The 16,695-nt window shown below is 41.9% G+C and overlaps 1 protein-coding gene across 2 annotated transcripts; it reads left to right on the top strand.

Annotated features, from left to right (window-relative positions):
* The first annotated feature begins 7,045 nt into the window (after positions 1-7,045).
* Positions 7,046-15,978, top strand: THEM6 (thioesterase superfamily member 6). Of its 2 annotated transcripts, none has more exons than XM_075211625.1 (3): positions 7,046-7,122; positions 12,689-13,246; positions 14,918-15,978. In XM_075211625.1, exons 2-3 carry the CDS (start codon positions 12,740-12,742, stop codon positions 15,029-15,031), a joined length of 621 nt encoding a protein of 206 aa, XP_075067726.1. In that variant the 5' UTR covers positions 7,046-7,122; positions 12,689-12,739; the 3' UTR covers positions 15,032-15,978. The 2 variants fall into 2 exon arrangements, with proteins under 2 accessions (XP_075067726.1, XP_075067725.1); XM_075211624.1 differs by lacking the exon at positions 7,046-7,122 and adding an exon at positions 7,480-7,585.
* The last annotated feature ends 717 nt before the right edge of the window (positions 15,979-16,695 follow it).

Here is a 16,695-nt window from a genome sequence, read left to right as displayed (position 1 = left end):
GGGAACCAGTGACATCACTGAGAATGCAGCCTATCCATTCACTGGGAATCAGTGACATCACTGCATCACTGAGAATGCATCCTATCCAGTCACTAGGGACCAGTGATATCACTGAGAGTGCAGCCTATCCAGTCACTAGGAACCAGTGACATCACTGAGAATGTAACCCCTGAGATTTATATATTAGACCTGAAAGAGGGTTAATTGGGAAGTGTTCAGACTATATAAGAATGATCTGTAGGACAATCAATCTCATGCTGAAAGCAACAAGAAATAACTTTATAAATCTTGTCACATCTCTCCAGCTAAATGTCACTGGGAAAATATCACAGCTGAATCATGGGATACATTGATCCGCAGTCTTGGGTGTCTGAGTCACTAGTTAGGAGTATGAAGGGAGGACACTTAGCTGCTGCCGAGATCATCCCAGCTAGAGAGGAGGAGAAAATAATTCACAGAGACTGAGAGTTCCAGGAGTCTCTAATCAATAATATCAACCAAATGCACACCAGCCATAAAAGAATGACACTACAGCCTCCCATCATCAAACACACAGAAACACCCCTGTATATATACCCTGCTCACCAGACAATACCTAACAAACACAATCAATGTTACCCCATTATTTTATAATAGGCTTATAAGGAACTGCTGAGATTAATTAACAGCTAAACTTGCAAATAAGGAGTTAATAGATATTAGCAATTATTTTGTTAAATTGGTTTGTGGGCAGCACGGTGGCGTAGTGGTTAGCACTTCTACCTCACAGCGCTGGGGTCATGAGTTCAATTCCTGACCATGGCCTTATCTGTGAGGAGTCCTCCGGTTTCCTCCCACACTCCAAAAACATACTGGTAGGTTAATTGGCTGCTAACAAAATTGACCCTAGTCTCTACCTGTGTGTGTGTGTGTTAGGGAATTTAGACTGTAAGCTCCAATGGGGCAGGGACTGATGTGAATGAGTTCTCTGTACAGCGCTGCAGAATCAGTGGCGCTATATAAATAAATGATGATGATGTTACATTTCTTACTGTTACATGTTACCAAATCTACATTTCTAAAATATACTTCGAAAGTTCTTTCACAGACTCCGATAGCTTATTACACACACGGGATGGGGGTTAATATCTTTAAAAAGAGAGCTGGACTAATACAACCCACAGCAGGTCGTCAAATCTCCCACTTTATTTTCAGTACTTCTTAATTTCCACATGTTTTTACAATGACCTCATTGGTAACTGTTCTGATACATAGTCACACAGTCCCAGGTCAGTCATAACAGTCATCTCCAAAAACATTTCAAACTATAATCATTCAATACTACTATAATGATTATTATTATCATTTATTTATAAGGCGCCACAGGGGGTCAATGCTAACCGCTCTCTGCAAAATCCTTCTGCAACAACAACTTCTTTCAATTGCTTTCACTATCTCAGGGCTGTGTCACTTTCAGTATTTAGTGCTGTAATTAAGATGTGTCTCCTACTGGTGTGTTTCTCCTCTCGATGGTTTATATGATACTAAAGGAACTTTAATAAAGTGTATTTTTAAAATAAAAAAGTACAAAATAACTCCATAAGCTGAATTCTTTGTGGGATAACTGGTGATCCTTCTGTACTTTATGTGATCAGGTTCCGAGGCCAAACGTTGCCAATATGTGTCATACCTGTGCTGAATTTTACTGGAGGCAATAAGCTGTTTGGTATGATTATGTCAATGTCCTACATTATGACAAGTTGTTACTGGCAAAACAAAAGTTGTTGTTGTTTTTTTCTGTAGCTTCTGCCAAGAATTAACACTACAATTAATTTGCAATAACATAGCCGTTGTCATTGTAATCTCTAATTAAAGTCATAAAACTACTAAAAATATTTATCTTGTGTGTCCACTAGATGGCGCATGTATGAGTTACATGTTCACCACCACATCTACTGCAAGTGTTGTATTGCTGGGACGGTAGCATGAATTATTTAGTGACCCTATTATATACTGGCAGATAATGAGAACAAAGCTCTGTATGTTGTGTGTGTGATGTGGATGAACAGGGGCCATCGGCTCGATTTTTAACAATTCACCTGCCACATAGGACAAATACAGCTACAACACAAGAACTGAGCTAGGGAAATAGGTGGGGATAGTGGAAATGTAAATTAGTTTATACACAGAGCGTATTGTAATTACAAAATAATACTTCTACTAATCTTGAGCCATTAGCACATACCTCTTTCTTAAAACTCTTTTTTAATAATGAATAACTTAACTCCTGTACAACTCATCATTATAAAAATCCAGATATTTAACTTGCAAATCCTATTGCCTCTTAATTTACCTATCTTTTTACTTCCTTTTATCCTCTTTGTCCCTATTCTACCCGATTTCCTTTTATCTCTACTCGAGGTTTGTTATATCCCATTTAAGTGCTTACTGCGTACAATTTCCTGTTTATTCAGCATCTTTTAACTGTTTCTATAAGCTCTACTGTTATATTATTTATTACAAGATTGATACAATTTGCACTGTTACATTATTCTATTTTGAACTTTTTCAATAAATAGTTTATTATGAAATAATACTTCTGCAAGATATAATATTTGCTAAACCAGGGCCACCTTTGTCAGGGAAGGGGACCTAAAAGCAGGCGCAATTTGCATTCATTAAAAAAGTCGCAAATGTGTCTATATGCAAAGCAGCAACTATCTTAAGATGGGATCTGGTGGTATACGGGCCTTCTTTACACCAGGCACACGTCACATACACTTATGCTACACATGTGCCCTTGTTTTCATCCATTTCTTTTCTTTAAGTAAACGCATTTGCAGAGAGATTTTATGCACATTACGGTACGCGAATTGGTGTAGTACTCACTCTGCATCATCGCCATAGTGTCACTCATTCAGTGTATTTACTTTACTGCCGTGCCTTCTCACTATACGCCAAAAAAATGTTCTGATTATTCAGGACTTTTAATAGTAGGAGTTCTGGCAGGAGAAACGAGTGATTTAAGACAATGTCTGAGGCACAACCCATAGAGAAAAATTCTTTTACCTACTGTGTGCGTTTACATACTGATTCTCTGCTCCAGCCATCTGCATCCCACTTCTAACACCAAGTATGGTCATGGAAAAACACCAGATGCCAATTTTGTAACTTATCAGAATCATCCTTTTATTACTGAAAACTGTCACAAAACATGGCAGTAGTAGCTCTTGTGTGTGAACAACAGCATAGGGCTACTTATGTTGTTAAAACCATTGTCTACAAAAAACTGTCCAAGAGGTATAAGTCATATACCTTTGCTACACTAGCTTCAAGTTTGAGTCCCTTAGATCTGGGACTAGTGTTTCCAGTTATCCTGTATCTGTGTACAAGACCTTGGCTGTGATCCTGACTATTGTTTATCCACCTCCTGTGTATCAGAGCCTGGCTTTGAGCTCTGACCACTGATATACCGTTATCTGTGAATCGAGCACTGGCTGTGGATATAACTATTGATTATTCCTTGCTTCAATTCTGGTGCCGGACATTTGCTGTGTGTTCAGTTATTGATTATTTGTCTTTTGTGTCTCAGAATCTGGCTGTGAAAACTGACTGCTGCTTATTCGGTATTTGTAAACCAGACCTTAGCTGTGAACCTGACCGCTGCTACCACTTCCTCTATACCGGACTTCAGCTGCAGCTTACTCGCTGCGTATGCTTTAGCTGAAAGTTTAGCCGCTTGTCTGGTTCCCAAGGATCTGAATCTGTCCCATGAACCTGTCTGATGCTGCATTATTAACGATGCATTAGTTAGTTTGTTAAGTGCATATCAGGCTCTTTCCTATACTTTAACATTGTTCAACAGGTTGCACCAGTGTCCGCTACTATTACCAGAATACTTGTGCAGCTGGTAACTGCATGACTTCCGCTGATTTAGGCTGCTGGACTGTAGAATTGCAGGTCTGCCTTTACTACTTGTTATTTATACTATATTATTACCACTAGAGGGCGCATCGTCTTTGTTAGCACTATACATTGTCTATACATCTGACTGAGCACTAATAGTGCTTGAGTTTATTACAAAAACATAATATAAAAATATAACATTATATTACGTTGGAGCCGTGAAACACAGTCATTATGTCTGTACGATGGCTCCCTCGGTATCAATAAGCATTAAGAACCACAGACATTTATTATGTACCTATAATCAGAATATTTGTCTAGTACCTCTTAAACTCCCTAGGATATTCTGGACACCACCATGGAACTCTGCAACTGGACACCACCATGGACCTCTGGCAGCTGGACACCACCATGGGCCTCTGGCAGCTGCTGGACACCACCACGGATCTCAGTAACTGGACACCATCATGGATCTCAGTAACTGGACACCACCATGGACCTCTGGCAGCTGGACACCACCATGGACCTCTAGCAGCTGGACACCACCATGGACCTCTAGCAGCTGGACACCACCATGGACCTCTGACAGCTGGACACCACCATGGACCTTTGACAGCTGGACACCACCATGGACCTCTGACAGCTGGAAACCACCATGGACCTCTGACAGCTGGACACCACCAATAACTAGTGAGTCTTCTAATGGCTGAAAAGCACAGATTTCTTGCAACCGGGGTGTCTAAATGGCCCCCAGGCAGCTGGCCATTTAAAAACACACCTCTGTCTGCTGGACACTTACAGGCCAGGGAAGATTTGTTTTCACGTATGAAGGCCAGAGCAGAAAGGGGACACGTCCCTGTGAAGTCAGCACATGATTGGGTATGGGGTCCTGGAAGCTGAGCTTACAAGACGACACCCTGGGTTTACTTTCAACATTGTACAAAAACTAAATACGTCTTCTGCATCATTAGATGAGTCACTAATGTCAGGAATAGTCCAGCAGAATCCTCGTCAGAAAACTCAAGATAGGAGGCAGGATAAAGAGGGCAGCGGACGACCTTCAGACCAGATGTCGTCATCATCAGATACGTCACCCCAGAAGTCTACTTCAAATTCCATATGTTCAAAGGACCGTGAGACTGGAGACTTGGAAACTACCATTCAATGAACGGTTATAATATTATCTGTATATTTTATATTATTGGGAAAGTAGAAACGCCATCAGAACTAATTGTCTGCAGGTTATTACTATTATTATTATTATTATTATTATTATTAATAATAATAATAAAGTAGAGAAACACTGCCATACCAGTTCTCCTCCCCCCCCCCCCCCCCTAAGGCCGAACAGAGTGAATGCCGCTCAAAGAAGAGGCCCCTACACACATTTGTATATTCCTAATACAAAACAAGAAAGTCCACACACTGCGCATTTGATTGGCCCAGCAACGTGGTAGATTAACCATTACAGCACTGGGCCAGTATGACTGAGCTACCTGGTAATATTCTTTTGCTAAACTAACTGTGGTGATCAGGGTATTTTAATCACCTCAATACACAGCAAGAAAAAAATCAGCCTTATTGCCGGAGAAAGGGCCTGTCTAAGTTTTACAATAAGTCTCAAAGAAAACATTGTTGGTAACATTAAAACTTGCAAATTGTCCATTGTGATTGTGAACGATTCAAAGTTTCAATCACTATCACAGTTACTGCAGAATACAGGGAATGAATGAGGCTGGATGTTATCATGGTAGGGGCTAGAAGATGAGATGATATCAGCAGCTGATTTCTAGCATATTGATCTATCTGTCCCTGCCAATACAAGAGATTGCATTCAGTCCCTTCCTCCCAATACAATCCCACCCTGCGATTTTATGTGGCAGAAGGACCATCAGAAAGAGCCAAATGCTGAGAGTGACAATTTATATAGAACAAATATACCAACAAGAGCGTACCTGACATTTCTATCTCTGTTGATAACATGACCATAAATCCCACCCCACAAGCTCGCTGCCTAGGTGTAATACTTGACTCACACCTATCCTTTGTTCCCCACATCAACTCTATATCTAAATCCTGCTACATGCATCTAAAGAACATTTCCAGAATCCGCACATATCTCACGCAAGACACTGCTAAAACCTTACTTCATGCACTTATTATCTCCCGCATTGACTATTGCAATTCCCTCCTTACTGGCCCTCCCAAAAACAGACTCAAACCCCTACAATCTATTTTGCACGCTGCGGAAAGACTGATTTTCCTTGCAAAACGTTATTCCTCTGTTGAATCACTCTGTATGTCTCTACACTGGCTGCCTGTTTTGTACCAAATCCAATATCAAATACTTTTACTAACCTACAAGGCCATCAACAAAGTTGCACCAACATACATCTCCTCTCTTGTCTCAAAATATCTCCCAACTCGGCAACTCCGTTCAACACAAGATCTGCGTCTCTCATCCACCCTCATTACATTCTCCCATTCCCGGTTACAGGACTTTTTTCGGGCTACACCCACTCTATGGAATTCTCTCCCTCGCACAGTAAGACTCTCCTCTGGTCTACAAACTTTCAAGCGTTCTCTGAAAACCTACCTCTTCAGACAATCTTATAATATTCCTCAGCCACCCTCTTAACCTTACTACCTTTAGCCTGTTACACAATTTCACACAAGACAACTACCCCCTGACCAACATTGTTGTGTGACGGGATCATTTAGCTTATGAGCCACTTTTACCTTTGCAGTCTGGCTGGGCCAAAATGCAAAATGTAGACTTAACCTCATGTCCCATAGATTGTAAGCTTGCGAGCAGGGCCTTCTCCCCTCTTTGTCTGTTTTACCCAGTTTGTTTATTAGATTATTATGTTTGTCCCCAATTGTAAAGCGCTACAGAATATGTTGGCGCTATATAAATAAATGATGATGATGATGATGATATATCAGGTTATTTTCTTTAATAAACCAATTTTGGAATTAAAGTATCTGTTGAACAACTTGTGATGTTAGGAAGGTAACACTAATAATGTGTCATAATATCTTATATCTTTGCACAGTATCTGATGACACAAACCATGTCACAATGTAATAATAGGGTGCGTCTGACTCCCACTTTTGTTCTAATTGCAATATCCTGTGTTGAAGTCATGTCTCTGACGTCAATGAATTCATTCACCTCAGGATGCTGCAAGTGGAAAAAGCAGAAGTAGATCAAAGCCACACAGATGACTGAGGCTGGTAAGTATATATGTCTGTACACTATGTATATACTATTAGTTAGTAGCCATTTATACTATATCATTAGTAACAGCCCTGTGGCAGCTTCTCATGCTCTTTATTCCCAGTGCGTGCAGGGTCTCAGGACACTGACACTTATAGATATAACACCTGATCATTGCAGGCAGCCAGGGGTTAATCTCTGCTTTCTGATCTGTGCAGCAATTATAGACAGTGGAAGATTCCATCTCACCCGAGAGAAGGGGGGGGCTGTTTCGTAATAAATGCTGACGATGACCTCAAACCTCTCCATAGATGTATATTTATTGAACACTGGAATTGCTGTAAATCCTCTAAGGCCATTTATTTTTGACCCTGCTGCTTCCCCTTATTTCCTGCCCTGTGAGCACCCCTCCTTCCTGCGCTGGTGGTTGGGTCCTCCAGTCAATGTCGCTCAGGCTGCAGGATAGAGCTGCCGGCACAGGTCAGATCCATTCATTCCTCCCTGTCTGTACTCTGTACTGCATGCTGGGTGCTGGGTGCTGGGGCAATAACCTGCTGGGCTCTGCTACCTGTGGTCCTGCAGGTGCTGTGGAACTATAAGTCCCAGCGTGTCCTGCCAGCCAGAGGCTGCTGTCTTCACATGCTGGGACTTATAGTACCCCAGAGGGTGGAAGGCCACACTATGATTCTTCTAATGTGTATTACTACAGGGGCACCTCTTTACCATGAAGGGTTAATTCCTGGGTGGTGGTGGTGGGGTGTATGGAGGGGGGAGGGGGGTTCACAGATTAAACAGGGGGTGTCTAATAACTGTCAGCAGAGAATGCATTATACAGCAGAGCACAAGCTGACCTGCTCATCACCCTCAGTTACCTTTGGATACTTGATGTAGAACAGCAGAATGTCAGCTGCCCAATACAGATATATTTATAACATGTTATAGAGCAACATTGTGTCAGAGTGGAAGAGATACTAAGTAAAGCATAAAACATAATCTTCAGGATTGGGGTGTGATAGACGGGGTCTAATAACATTGTCAAAGTACCAGTGTGTTGGGTGAATGTTTTTCTTTTTAATGCAATTGTTTTTCACATTTTGTAAACATGATAATATTACGAGGATCAGCAAATCGCAGTGTATTACAGATATAAGGAACTCCAGACACAATCAGTGCATCTTTCACTCTAACTAGTTGAACATTGGAGGGTCTGGGGTCTCCTGGGGGTAATTGTCTCAGGATCGGTGGTGGTCACTGGACTTCGGCCCCTCTGCTAGTTCAGAGAGGGAGGGTGTTCTTGGTTAAAACTACTTCTGCCTGGAGTTAATTATATCAGTTGTATGAGAAGGAAGGTTGCCATATATTAAGTGTACATGTTATTGTGATACAACATCACAATTACAATCTCCAATGTTTGATGATTTAAAACGTTCTTCCAAATTGTTTATATACAACTGAGAGAACAAAGCTGAGCTCTTGGGGGTTTAAAGTGGCCACTTTCAGTCCAATTTTGGTGTATTTCTCAGTCTAATGGTTAAAGGTTAATTACCCCTGAACTGATACTATCATCTCCTGATCATGCCAGGGGCCAATTATAGTCAGGTGACCATCGCACATGGGTGCAAGTCCAGGTAATCTTATCTGTAGAGATAAATTCTCATATACTCTGTTAATAAGCCACGTGGGTGTATAACTCTTGTGCCCTCCACGCTCTCTTCACTCAGCAAGAAAACAGCCAGGGGTAACAATAATATTCCAAAACATGTTTTCAGTTTTATTGTCACTGGTGCAGGAGAAATAACAGAGGAAGCGCTTGTTTGCTTCAGCCGTTTTCCTGCTGACTTAAAACAGTTCTTTGAACATTTGTAATTTGAAGTAGATTTCTGGAGTGATATATCTGATAATGACGACATCTGGTCTCAGGATTTTTCGTTTTCCTTCCTCATATCTTGACTTTCTCTGTTCTCCTTTACTAGAATGAAGTCCTCACTCCTATCAGATTAATAAGAGTAAGACTAATTTGTATCTCAGGTGACATCACTATCTCTCTGATGTCACCAGGCCTTGAAAAAACATAGTAAAGCAGCAATCCCACATAGGTTGCTTTTTTTCTTAAAAATAGCAAGTTATGTATCTTTTGAGCATGCATTTGATTATTCGTTTTAGCTGTCCTGCTACAAATCATTATCTCCTTTTCAAAATCTCTCTGGAGGCTGCAAAAAATATATTGCCGCCACTTACGCAGACAGCTCTCAGCATAATATGTGAAAGCAAAGGAGGGAGGAGGAAGGGGAGGATTGTACAGTACACAGTGCAGACAGAGCTCAGAGGGGTGTTCCAAAGACCCTCTTCTCACTACATCATGTTCCATGTGACTGTGGTTGCCATGGTAGTCACATGATGCTGTGCAGTATTATAAATCATTAACAGCAGCTAGCAGAAACAAACCATGGAAAAATTATAAATACCACAATTCTTCTTATAGCCTGCCACAGTGATGAATGTTAATAAAACACACATAACGTTTTCATGGGATTGCTGCTTTACGTTTACTTGAAGCTTGGAAAATACAGTGTACAAGAAGTTTGAACTTCACGTTTGATTTTTGTTGGGGAAAATGAAAGGAAAATAATTTACGAAGTAGATGTGGCTAATGACAGATCAATATGAGTTACAGATTTTTTATTATGTCTTGAAAAACATTGTTTAATAATAATATTTTAAATCCCGATGTGACAGTAAGAAACGCTTAGGGAAATTATCTACGCTGCAGATTATATCTATTAAATGTAGAGGAGAAGTTCTAGTAATTATGGGGTTCTCAGTTGCTTAACTGTCTTGGACCAATTGTGGTTGATAGAAGTTTGTGAATAAACTGTTTATTTTTTTCTTAATTAGAGATTTGTCTTTATTATAATTAATAATGATCATCTTATCCATACGTAATGTTAAATACAAGAAAGAATAATATTGCGCACAGATTTCTGACAATCAGCAATTGTAAAATAATAGAATTTATTAGTTTATTTTAGTTATGCTGCTGTAAAATCTTTCTCCAACCGCTGAACTGCATTAACAATAGGATGAATGTTGTTCTCACCATGTTCTAAAATGTTTCGGATTTTAGGATGCGGTACATCCTATTTTTGACGTGTAAACGTGAGCTAATAGCGCAATACATTGTATTGGTGTCAACACAATGCATGCAAAGCACATTGGAAGAATATGTTATTTACAATTTACTCTGTTACTTTGGGAATGTGGGTGTTAGTGCGTGAAAGATAGAAGAACTCTGCTCCCAAGTCCCAGATCCCTGAACTCGCATTGCAGACAAATGAGAAACTATTAGATGTAATACAGATATTTTCAGCGCTATTTTCCTGGTCCATTGTATGAGGCTGCCGGACTGTTAGTTGTCATAAAAATCATTACCGATATGTTAGGTCTGGCTGACGGCCACATACAATTCCCTTCCAGTTTCAAGAGACATTTTAAAGGCTAATGAAAAAACAAAACAAGCGAACTTGTTTGGAAGTAAAGAACAAAAAAAAGAAAGGTATAGCTGTAAGGCAACATATGGCAAGTAGAGGTAATCTGCTTACCTATCCAAGGTGAGCCATACCAAGTGCTCAGACTAATGTGCAGAACCGCATCTGGTGCTCAGAGTACTGTGCAGAACTATACCTGGTGGCCAGACCAGGGCCGTAATTCATAGTTGTCTACTCTCATGGAATTTTTGGGAGTTCTCCCGGACTCCCGAGAAAGCAGGCAAACATCCCGGATCCAGCCATCTCCATTGTTGAAGTGGGTAGGGGCGGGGCTAAACGCGGCATCGTTGCCACAACCCCTGCTGCGATTGTCCGAAATCGTCCAAGATTGACAGGGCTGGGGCCTAACGGCGCACCACGTGTGGCCACGCCCCTTCGACGGACCCCCTCCCAGACAGCAGCCTTCAAAAGTAGACAAGTATGCCGTAATTAAGGCTGTGCTATAGGGGGCGACCGCCCAGGGCGCAACGCTGATGGGGGGCACAGTTTATCAATATTTTTGCTTCATTTGGTTAAAATTGAGGGCTAGGGGAGGCATTTTTCTTTCCAGGCGCTAAAAATTTAATTTGCGGCTGGCTCTGGCCCAGACTAATGGGCAGTGCCATATTTTTTGCCAAATCTACTCACCCGCTGCACTGACCTCTCCTGAATTCTCCCTGTTTGAGCTGCAATCCCCTGTACCACTGCTGGGTCCTGCTCACAGCCGCTGCCAGCCAGTCACAGCTCAGTGCAAAACAGGGACATGGAGTAGAAAGAGGGACATATTTTAGAACTACAGTAAATACTGGGTTGGGCTTTGTGAGCTTTGTTCCACATAGAGGTGAGTTTGACACTATAATCTTCCTGTATCAATGTGACAGTAGCCCCTCCCCCCTCCTCACATTAGGTCAATGCCCCCATCACATATAGTCCTGCCCTCACCTACACAATCACACAGGTGGACAGGTCACTGCCTCCTACAAGATTAGCACACTCACCTCCTAAAATACATTTTTTAGCCATATTTCATACACAGCTGCTCTGTGATCTGCTGTTGTGTCCACAGGAAGTTATTCTGAGACACTCTAGATAGTAGTCACAACCTAGCAATGAAAAAGCAGTTTTTCTGGGCTTCAAGTTCACAAACTAATAGAATTTTGTTAACATATGGACTCTAGGTCATACATGGAGACACCATTTAAAGCTCAGGTCCCACCTGTATATCCCTAGAACTTCTGAAATCTTGAATGTGTGACCACTGTTTCGATAAAATGTCTTTTTACTTTGTTTAGCAAACTGTAGTGAACAGGTTTTGGTCTAGGTACATTACAAACAAGAACTGACTGTAAAATAAAATGGAAAATACTGGATTTATTCCTTTTCATTATCTTGTTTAACATTTTGTATTAATTTCAAATGTCCCAGAAGCTAACACAGCTGGACCTGTCACCAGGGTACAGGTTCCCATTGTATTTATACATTACATGATCACTGTACATTATTAGTTGATTCTGTCTCATATATTCATGTGTTTATGCAAAAGGGTGTGCTGCGGCCATTTGTGCCTGGAAGAGAGATTATGAGCCCAACAGACTCCATAATGCTCCATTGCTCTCTGCCGGACGGCTTCCTCGTGGGCCGGTCTCTAATACCAGAGGAGCGGTAAGGGGAGGGGCCAGGGAGATTTTTTTTCTACACACTTAGTGCATATGGTACCATGTAATGTGTACATAAAACAGGAATCTAGAACCAGGTGACTCTATAAGGCAACAGCTGAAAATACCTGAACTCCGTTCCATACATTTGTTTTGAGTGAAGTCGGGATGAGCCTCAGGCTTGAATTGTTCTTGTGGGGAAGGCAAGGACTATGGCAATGCTCAGACAGACAACACGAGAGAAACACAGGATGGAGCATTGGTAGAAAACATGGCACTGGCTGCATCAATGGTCCATCACGTGTGCTCCAAATTATTCTCCATGTGTGTTACGCTTACAGGGCTTTGCAAGGCTTGTCTGAAATGCATATACATAATTGCCGTATCGTCTTCTCCTCCTACAGGTCCTACACATTAAGTCACCTTATCAGCTTGGATAGACCAACGCCAGGGCCATGTGGATCGTGGTGCTGGTTCTCGGCCTGACTGCTGTCTTGTTTTCCCTGCTGGATGTCTGGTATTTTGTCCGTGCCTTCTTGGCGGTCCTGAAAGCTCGCCTGCAGCCCGTTGTGAAGGACCTCCTGAAGGAACATACGTTCTCCGGCCTGGTTCTGCCCCATGACCTAGACTTCCTGCTGCACATGAACAACTCCCGTTACCTCCGTGAGGCCGACTTCGCCCGGTTGTCTTTCTTCACCCGCAGTGGGCTCTTTGGGGCGATACACTCCTTAGGAGCCGGCATGGTGATGGCTGCTTGCACAGTGCGGTACAGGCGCTCACTTCGCCTGCTGGAGGCCTTCGAGATCCGCACGCGCCTGCTCTGCTGGGATGACAAGGCCTTCTACGTGGAGCAACGCTTTGTAGCCCCATCGGATGGCTTTGTCTGCGCTGTACTGCTAAGCCGCCAGCACATTCTGGGAAACTCCCCCGATAAAGTGGTACAGACCATGTGTAAGAGAAAGGTAAGGACTGTGATGAGTACAATGTTATAATATAATGCAAAGTTTATTTAGAACACTTTGATCAAGGCGGAGAGCATTTAAAGATCTCAGTACAAGCAATTGAGTATATGTTGTAGGGGTGGTATAATAATCTTTGCATGGCAGGGGAGCTCTAAGAAATAAATATAATATTTACGGTAATTGTATTCTAGGATTGAGCCGTTATGAGAAGCTCAACTATAGACTGCTTTAGTTGGTGAACATGCGTGTGTTTTTAGTGTATCGTACTTGGTGCTGGTTTTACATTCTTACATATTTATAATTTAAAATGTGTCCGCTGACTTTTGTGTGTTGTCAGAACAGATCTGATTTCCTAGATACCGTCTCCCAACTGGACACTGCAGTGACAGTGGCAATGACCCTCCAGCCTCTGAACTGTACAGGGTCCAGGCTCTGATTCAGTTAATTCCCAGCACCGCAGCTTCAGTGTATGGAATTAGTGTACATGTCATAATATATGTATATATATATATATATATATATATATATATATATATATATATATATATATATATATATGCATAATTTTAGCATGGACATGACCTGTACATACTATATCCTGCAACTTATATTATGTTTAACTGTTTAATTCCTAAGTATGAATATATGCTGTTAGCAATATACTTCTAATATACATCAATTCCATTTTTATGGAAACAACTTTTTTTTTATCATGTATCGCTCGTCCTTGTGAATTGGGCAGAATAGGACATCCTGTAGACAATCATGTCATCATAATGCTCACAGCAGTGCAGAGTCAGACTGCCACAGCCACAGACTGAGCGTTATATAGTGGAAGGAGCAGGGTCCCCCAGCAGCACAGGAGATCAGTGATGTGTTAGTGAGGACAGGGCTGCATGTGACAGGGGCAGTGACATGATGTAAGGAGGGGAATGGAGGCAGCAGGAAGCCACAGACTGAGAGTTATATAGTGGAAGGAGCAGGGTCCCCAGCAGCACAGAGTATATCAGGAGATGAGTGATGTGTTAGTGAGGACAGGGGTGCATGTGACAGAGGCAGTGACATGATATGAGGAGGGGAATGGAGGCAGCAGGAAGCCACAGACTGAGAGTTATATAATGGAAGGAGCAGGGTCCCCCAGCAGCACAGAGTATATCAGGAGATGAGTGATGTGTTAGTGAGGACAGGGCTACATGTGACAGGGGCAGTGACATGATGTGAGGAGGGGAATGGAGGCAGCAGGAAGCCACAGACTGAGAGTTATATAGTGGAAGGAGCAGGGTCCCCAGCAGTACAGAGTATATCAGGAGATGAGTGATGTGTTAGTGAGGACAGGGCTGCATGTGACAGGGGCAGTGACATGATGTGAGGAGGGGAATGGAGGCAGCAGGAAGCCACAGACTGATAGTTATATAGTGGAAGGAGCAGGGTCCTCCAACAGCATAGTATAGTCACGTCCATGATATATCCCCAGAGAGCTGTTTAAGTCAAAATACTCCAGTTGGTTATAATGCTATCCATCAGTACGGTCTTCTTTCACGTTTTTGGATGTATAAAATTGCCACGAAGGGCGCAGAGGGTGAATATATGCAGCAGCTGGAGAAGCTCAGTGTGGGGTGAAGACCGATGGTTCCTTTTGCTGTAAAACGTTTCTTTGTGATGTCTCCTCAGGTGGAGTCTCCGGAGTTCCCAGACGAGGTCCTGCACTGGATCGATTACAATGACAACAGCAGCCAGAAACTGAGAGCAGAGAGTGGGGTGTCTGACAGCAATAAAGATCAGTAACGAAGCCGCCCCAACCCTGGTATCTGTCCCCGTTACACCCGCTGAACCTGCATAGGGCCCAGTGCAGCTAGTTTAGGATTGTTACCCAGTTCTAGAAGTGTTAGCTCTTTGCTCCAGAACTGTATGATGAATTCTGTATCATTCCCTGTCAGTGAAGCTCAGGTAGAATGATGTCTGCTTTATACAGGGTACTGTGTAATACAGGGGGAAGCTTCTCCCTATACGAAGAAATGTATCTTAGTATTTTGTATTGTGTATCTTATTTATTTAGTAACAAAGCATGTTCAACATCCAACACACTGCAAAAGCACCGCATGACAGCCCTGCGTCATGTTACATACGTGTACATCTACAGTCATAGCTCTTCTTGGGAACCTGTGGTTTTATTACAAAGACCCATATAGATGAGAAACGGGTTTTACGCTAACATCTGTTCTACCAAAAACATGGAAAACACAACATAGCATGTGATTGGTGGGTACAGTCACATGGGCCTGATGACATCCCTGTAACAGCCTTGGGGGAGGGGGGGGCAATCAGTTATTGATGGAAATAAAATTACAGTTACTTTCAATAGAAGGAATGGCTTTAACAATGTGAAAAAAGGGAGGGGTGCCAGCAGCAATGTGAGTAAAGACAGGGATAATATTTAAATATAATTCTACAAATCACTTTCCCGAGCGGTCTTACATTTGCTGGATGCCAATGATATATCGCCAGAGACCTGTTTAAGTCACGATACTGAAAGTACCAACTGTGCAATAGATAAGGCACCTAAAATGTATTACTGTCCAATCACTGATGCTGAGGAACGTAGCGATACCTGTAAGCCATGTATTGCTAAACAGAAATATGACATTATTATTGTATGAAATGTTTACATTTATATTAAATATTATTTAATATATTTATCTTGGCTTTATGCTATAAAAAGTCACCCTACTAAAGAACCTTTTTCTTCTATGTATTTATTACTATGAATGGATGTGGCTCAGATAAAATCCAAATATCATTCATAGGCTCCAATTGAACAGGTCTCCTTGGAGCAAACCAAAAAAAGTAGATTGCTTGTCTATCATTAAACAAAGCATCTCCCAAACACAGTAGTACCATTGTTTTATATTTTTACTATTCATTGTTTTATGTGCTTGTTGTGCATGGCTTTAAAAAGACAGCCTGGTTTAAAGGGATTTTCACTGTAAATATGATTGTGTTTAATCCCCTCTCTGTTCCCAGTAATAATACTTTTATACAGCCATATGTAAGCGCTGAGAGCTCTGCCAGTTACCTTCAGCGCTGTTCGGCTCTCGCAGCCGCAGGATAGATCTGACAAAGCCACCGCTATTGTTTTCTGTTATATACGCTGCAGAGAAAACCAAAGGCAGATGTCCTGGCTATCTGTAAGTGCTGCAGAACCAGCGAGCTGTGGGCCTCTCTGGTATTTATATCTCGATAGTCCTTGTGAGCAATGACCAGTTCAAAGAAACGCGGTGGGTGCCGAGAGCCGAGGACTCTCCGCACAGCTGTTAATAGAGCGCTGTAAAAGCTCTTCCATAAGTTCTATGGAAGGTTTATGAATGTCTTATAGTTGGCTCATTGTAAGTGAGCAGGATTCACTGCGAGACGGTTCTACAAACATAGACAATCCCTTTCAATGAATTGGC

The sequence above is a fragment of the Mixophyes fleayi genome, chromosome 5 (assembly GCF_038048845.1).
Source record: "Mixophyes fleayi isolate aMixFle1 chromosome 5, aMixFle1.hap1, whole genome shotgun sequence".
Classification (NCBI taxonomy): Eukaryota; Metazoa; Chordata; class Amphibia; order Anura; family Limnodynastidae; genus Mixophyes; species Mixophyes fleayi.
This window is presented reverse-complemented; position numbering and strand designations above follow the sequence as displayed.

Coding starts and splice junctions, on each gene's coding strand:
- THEM6 (XM_075211625.1), top strand. CDS start 12,740: ATGTGGATCGTGGTGCTGGTTCTCGGCCTGACTGCTGTCTTGTTTTCC. Junction 13,247..14,917: donor AGACCATGTGTAAGAGAAAG/GTAAGGACTGTG, acceptor ATGTCTCCTCAG/GTGGAGTCTCCGGAGTTCCC.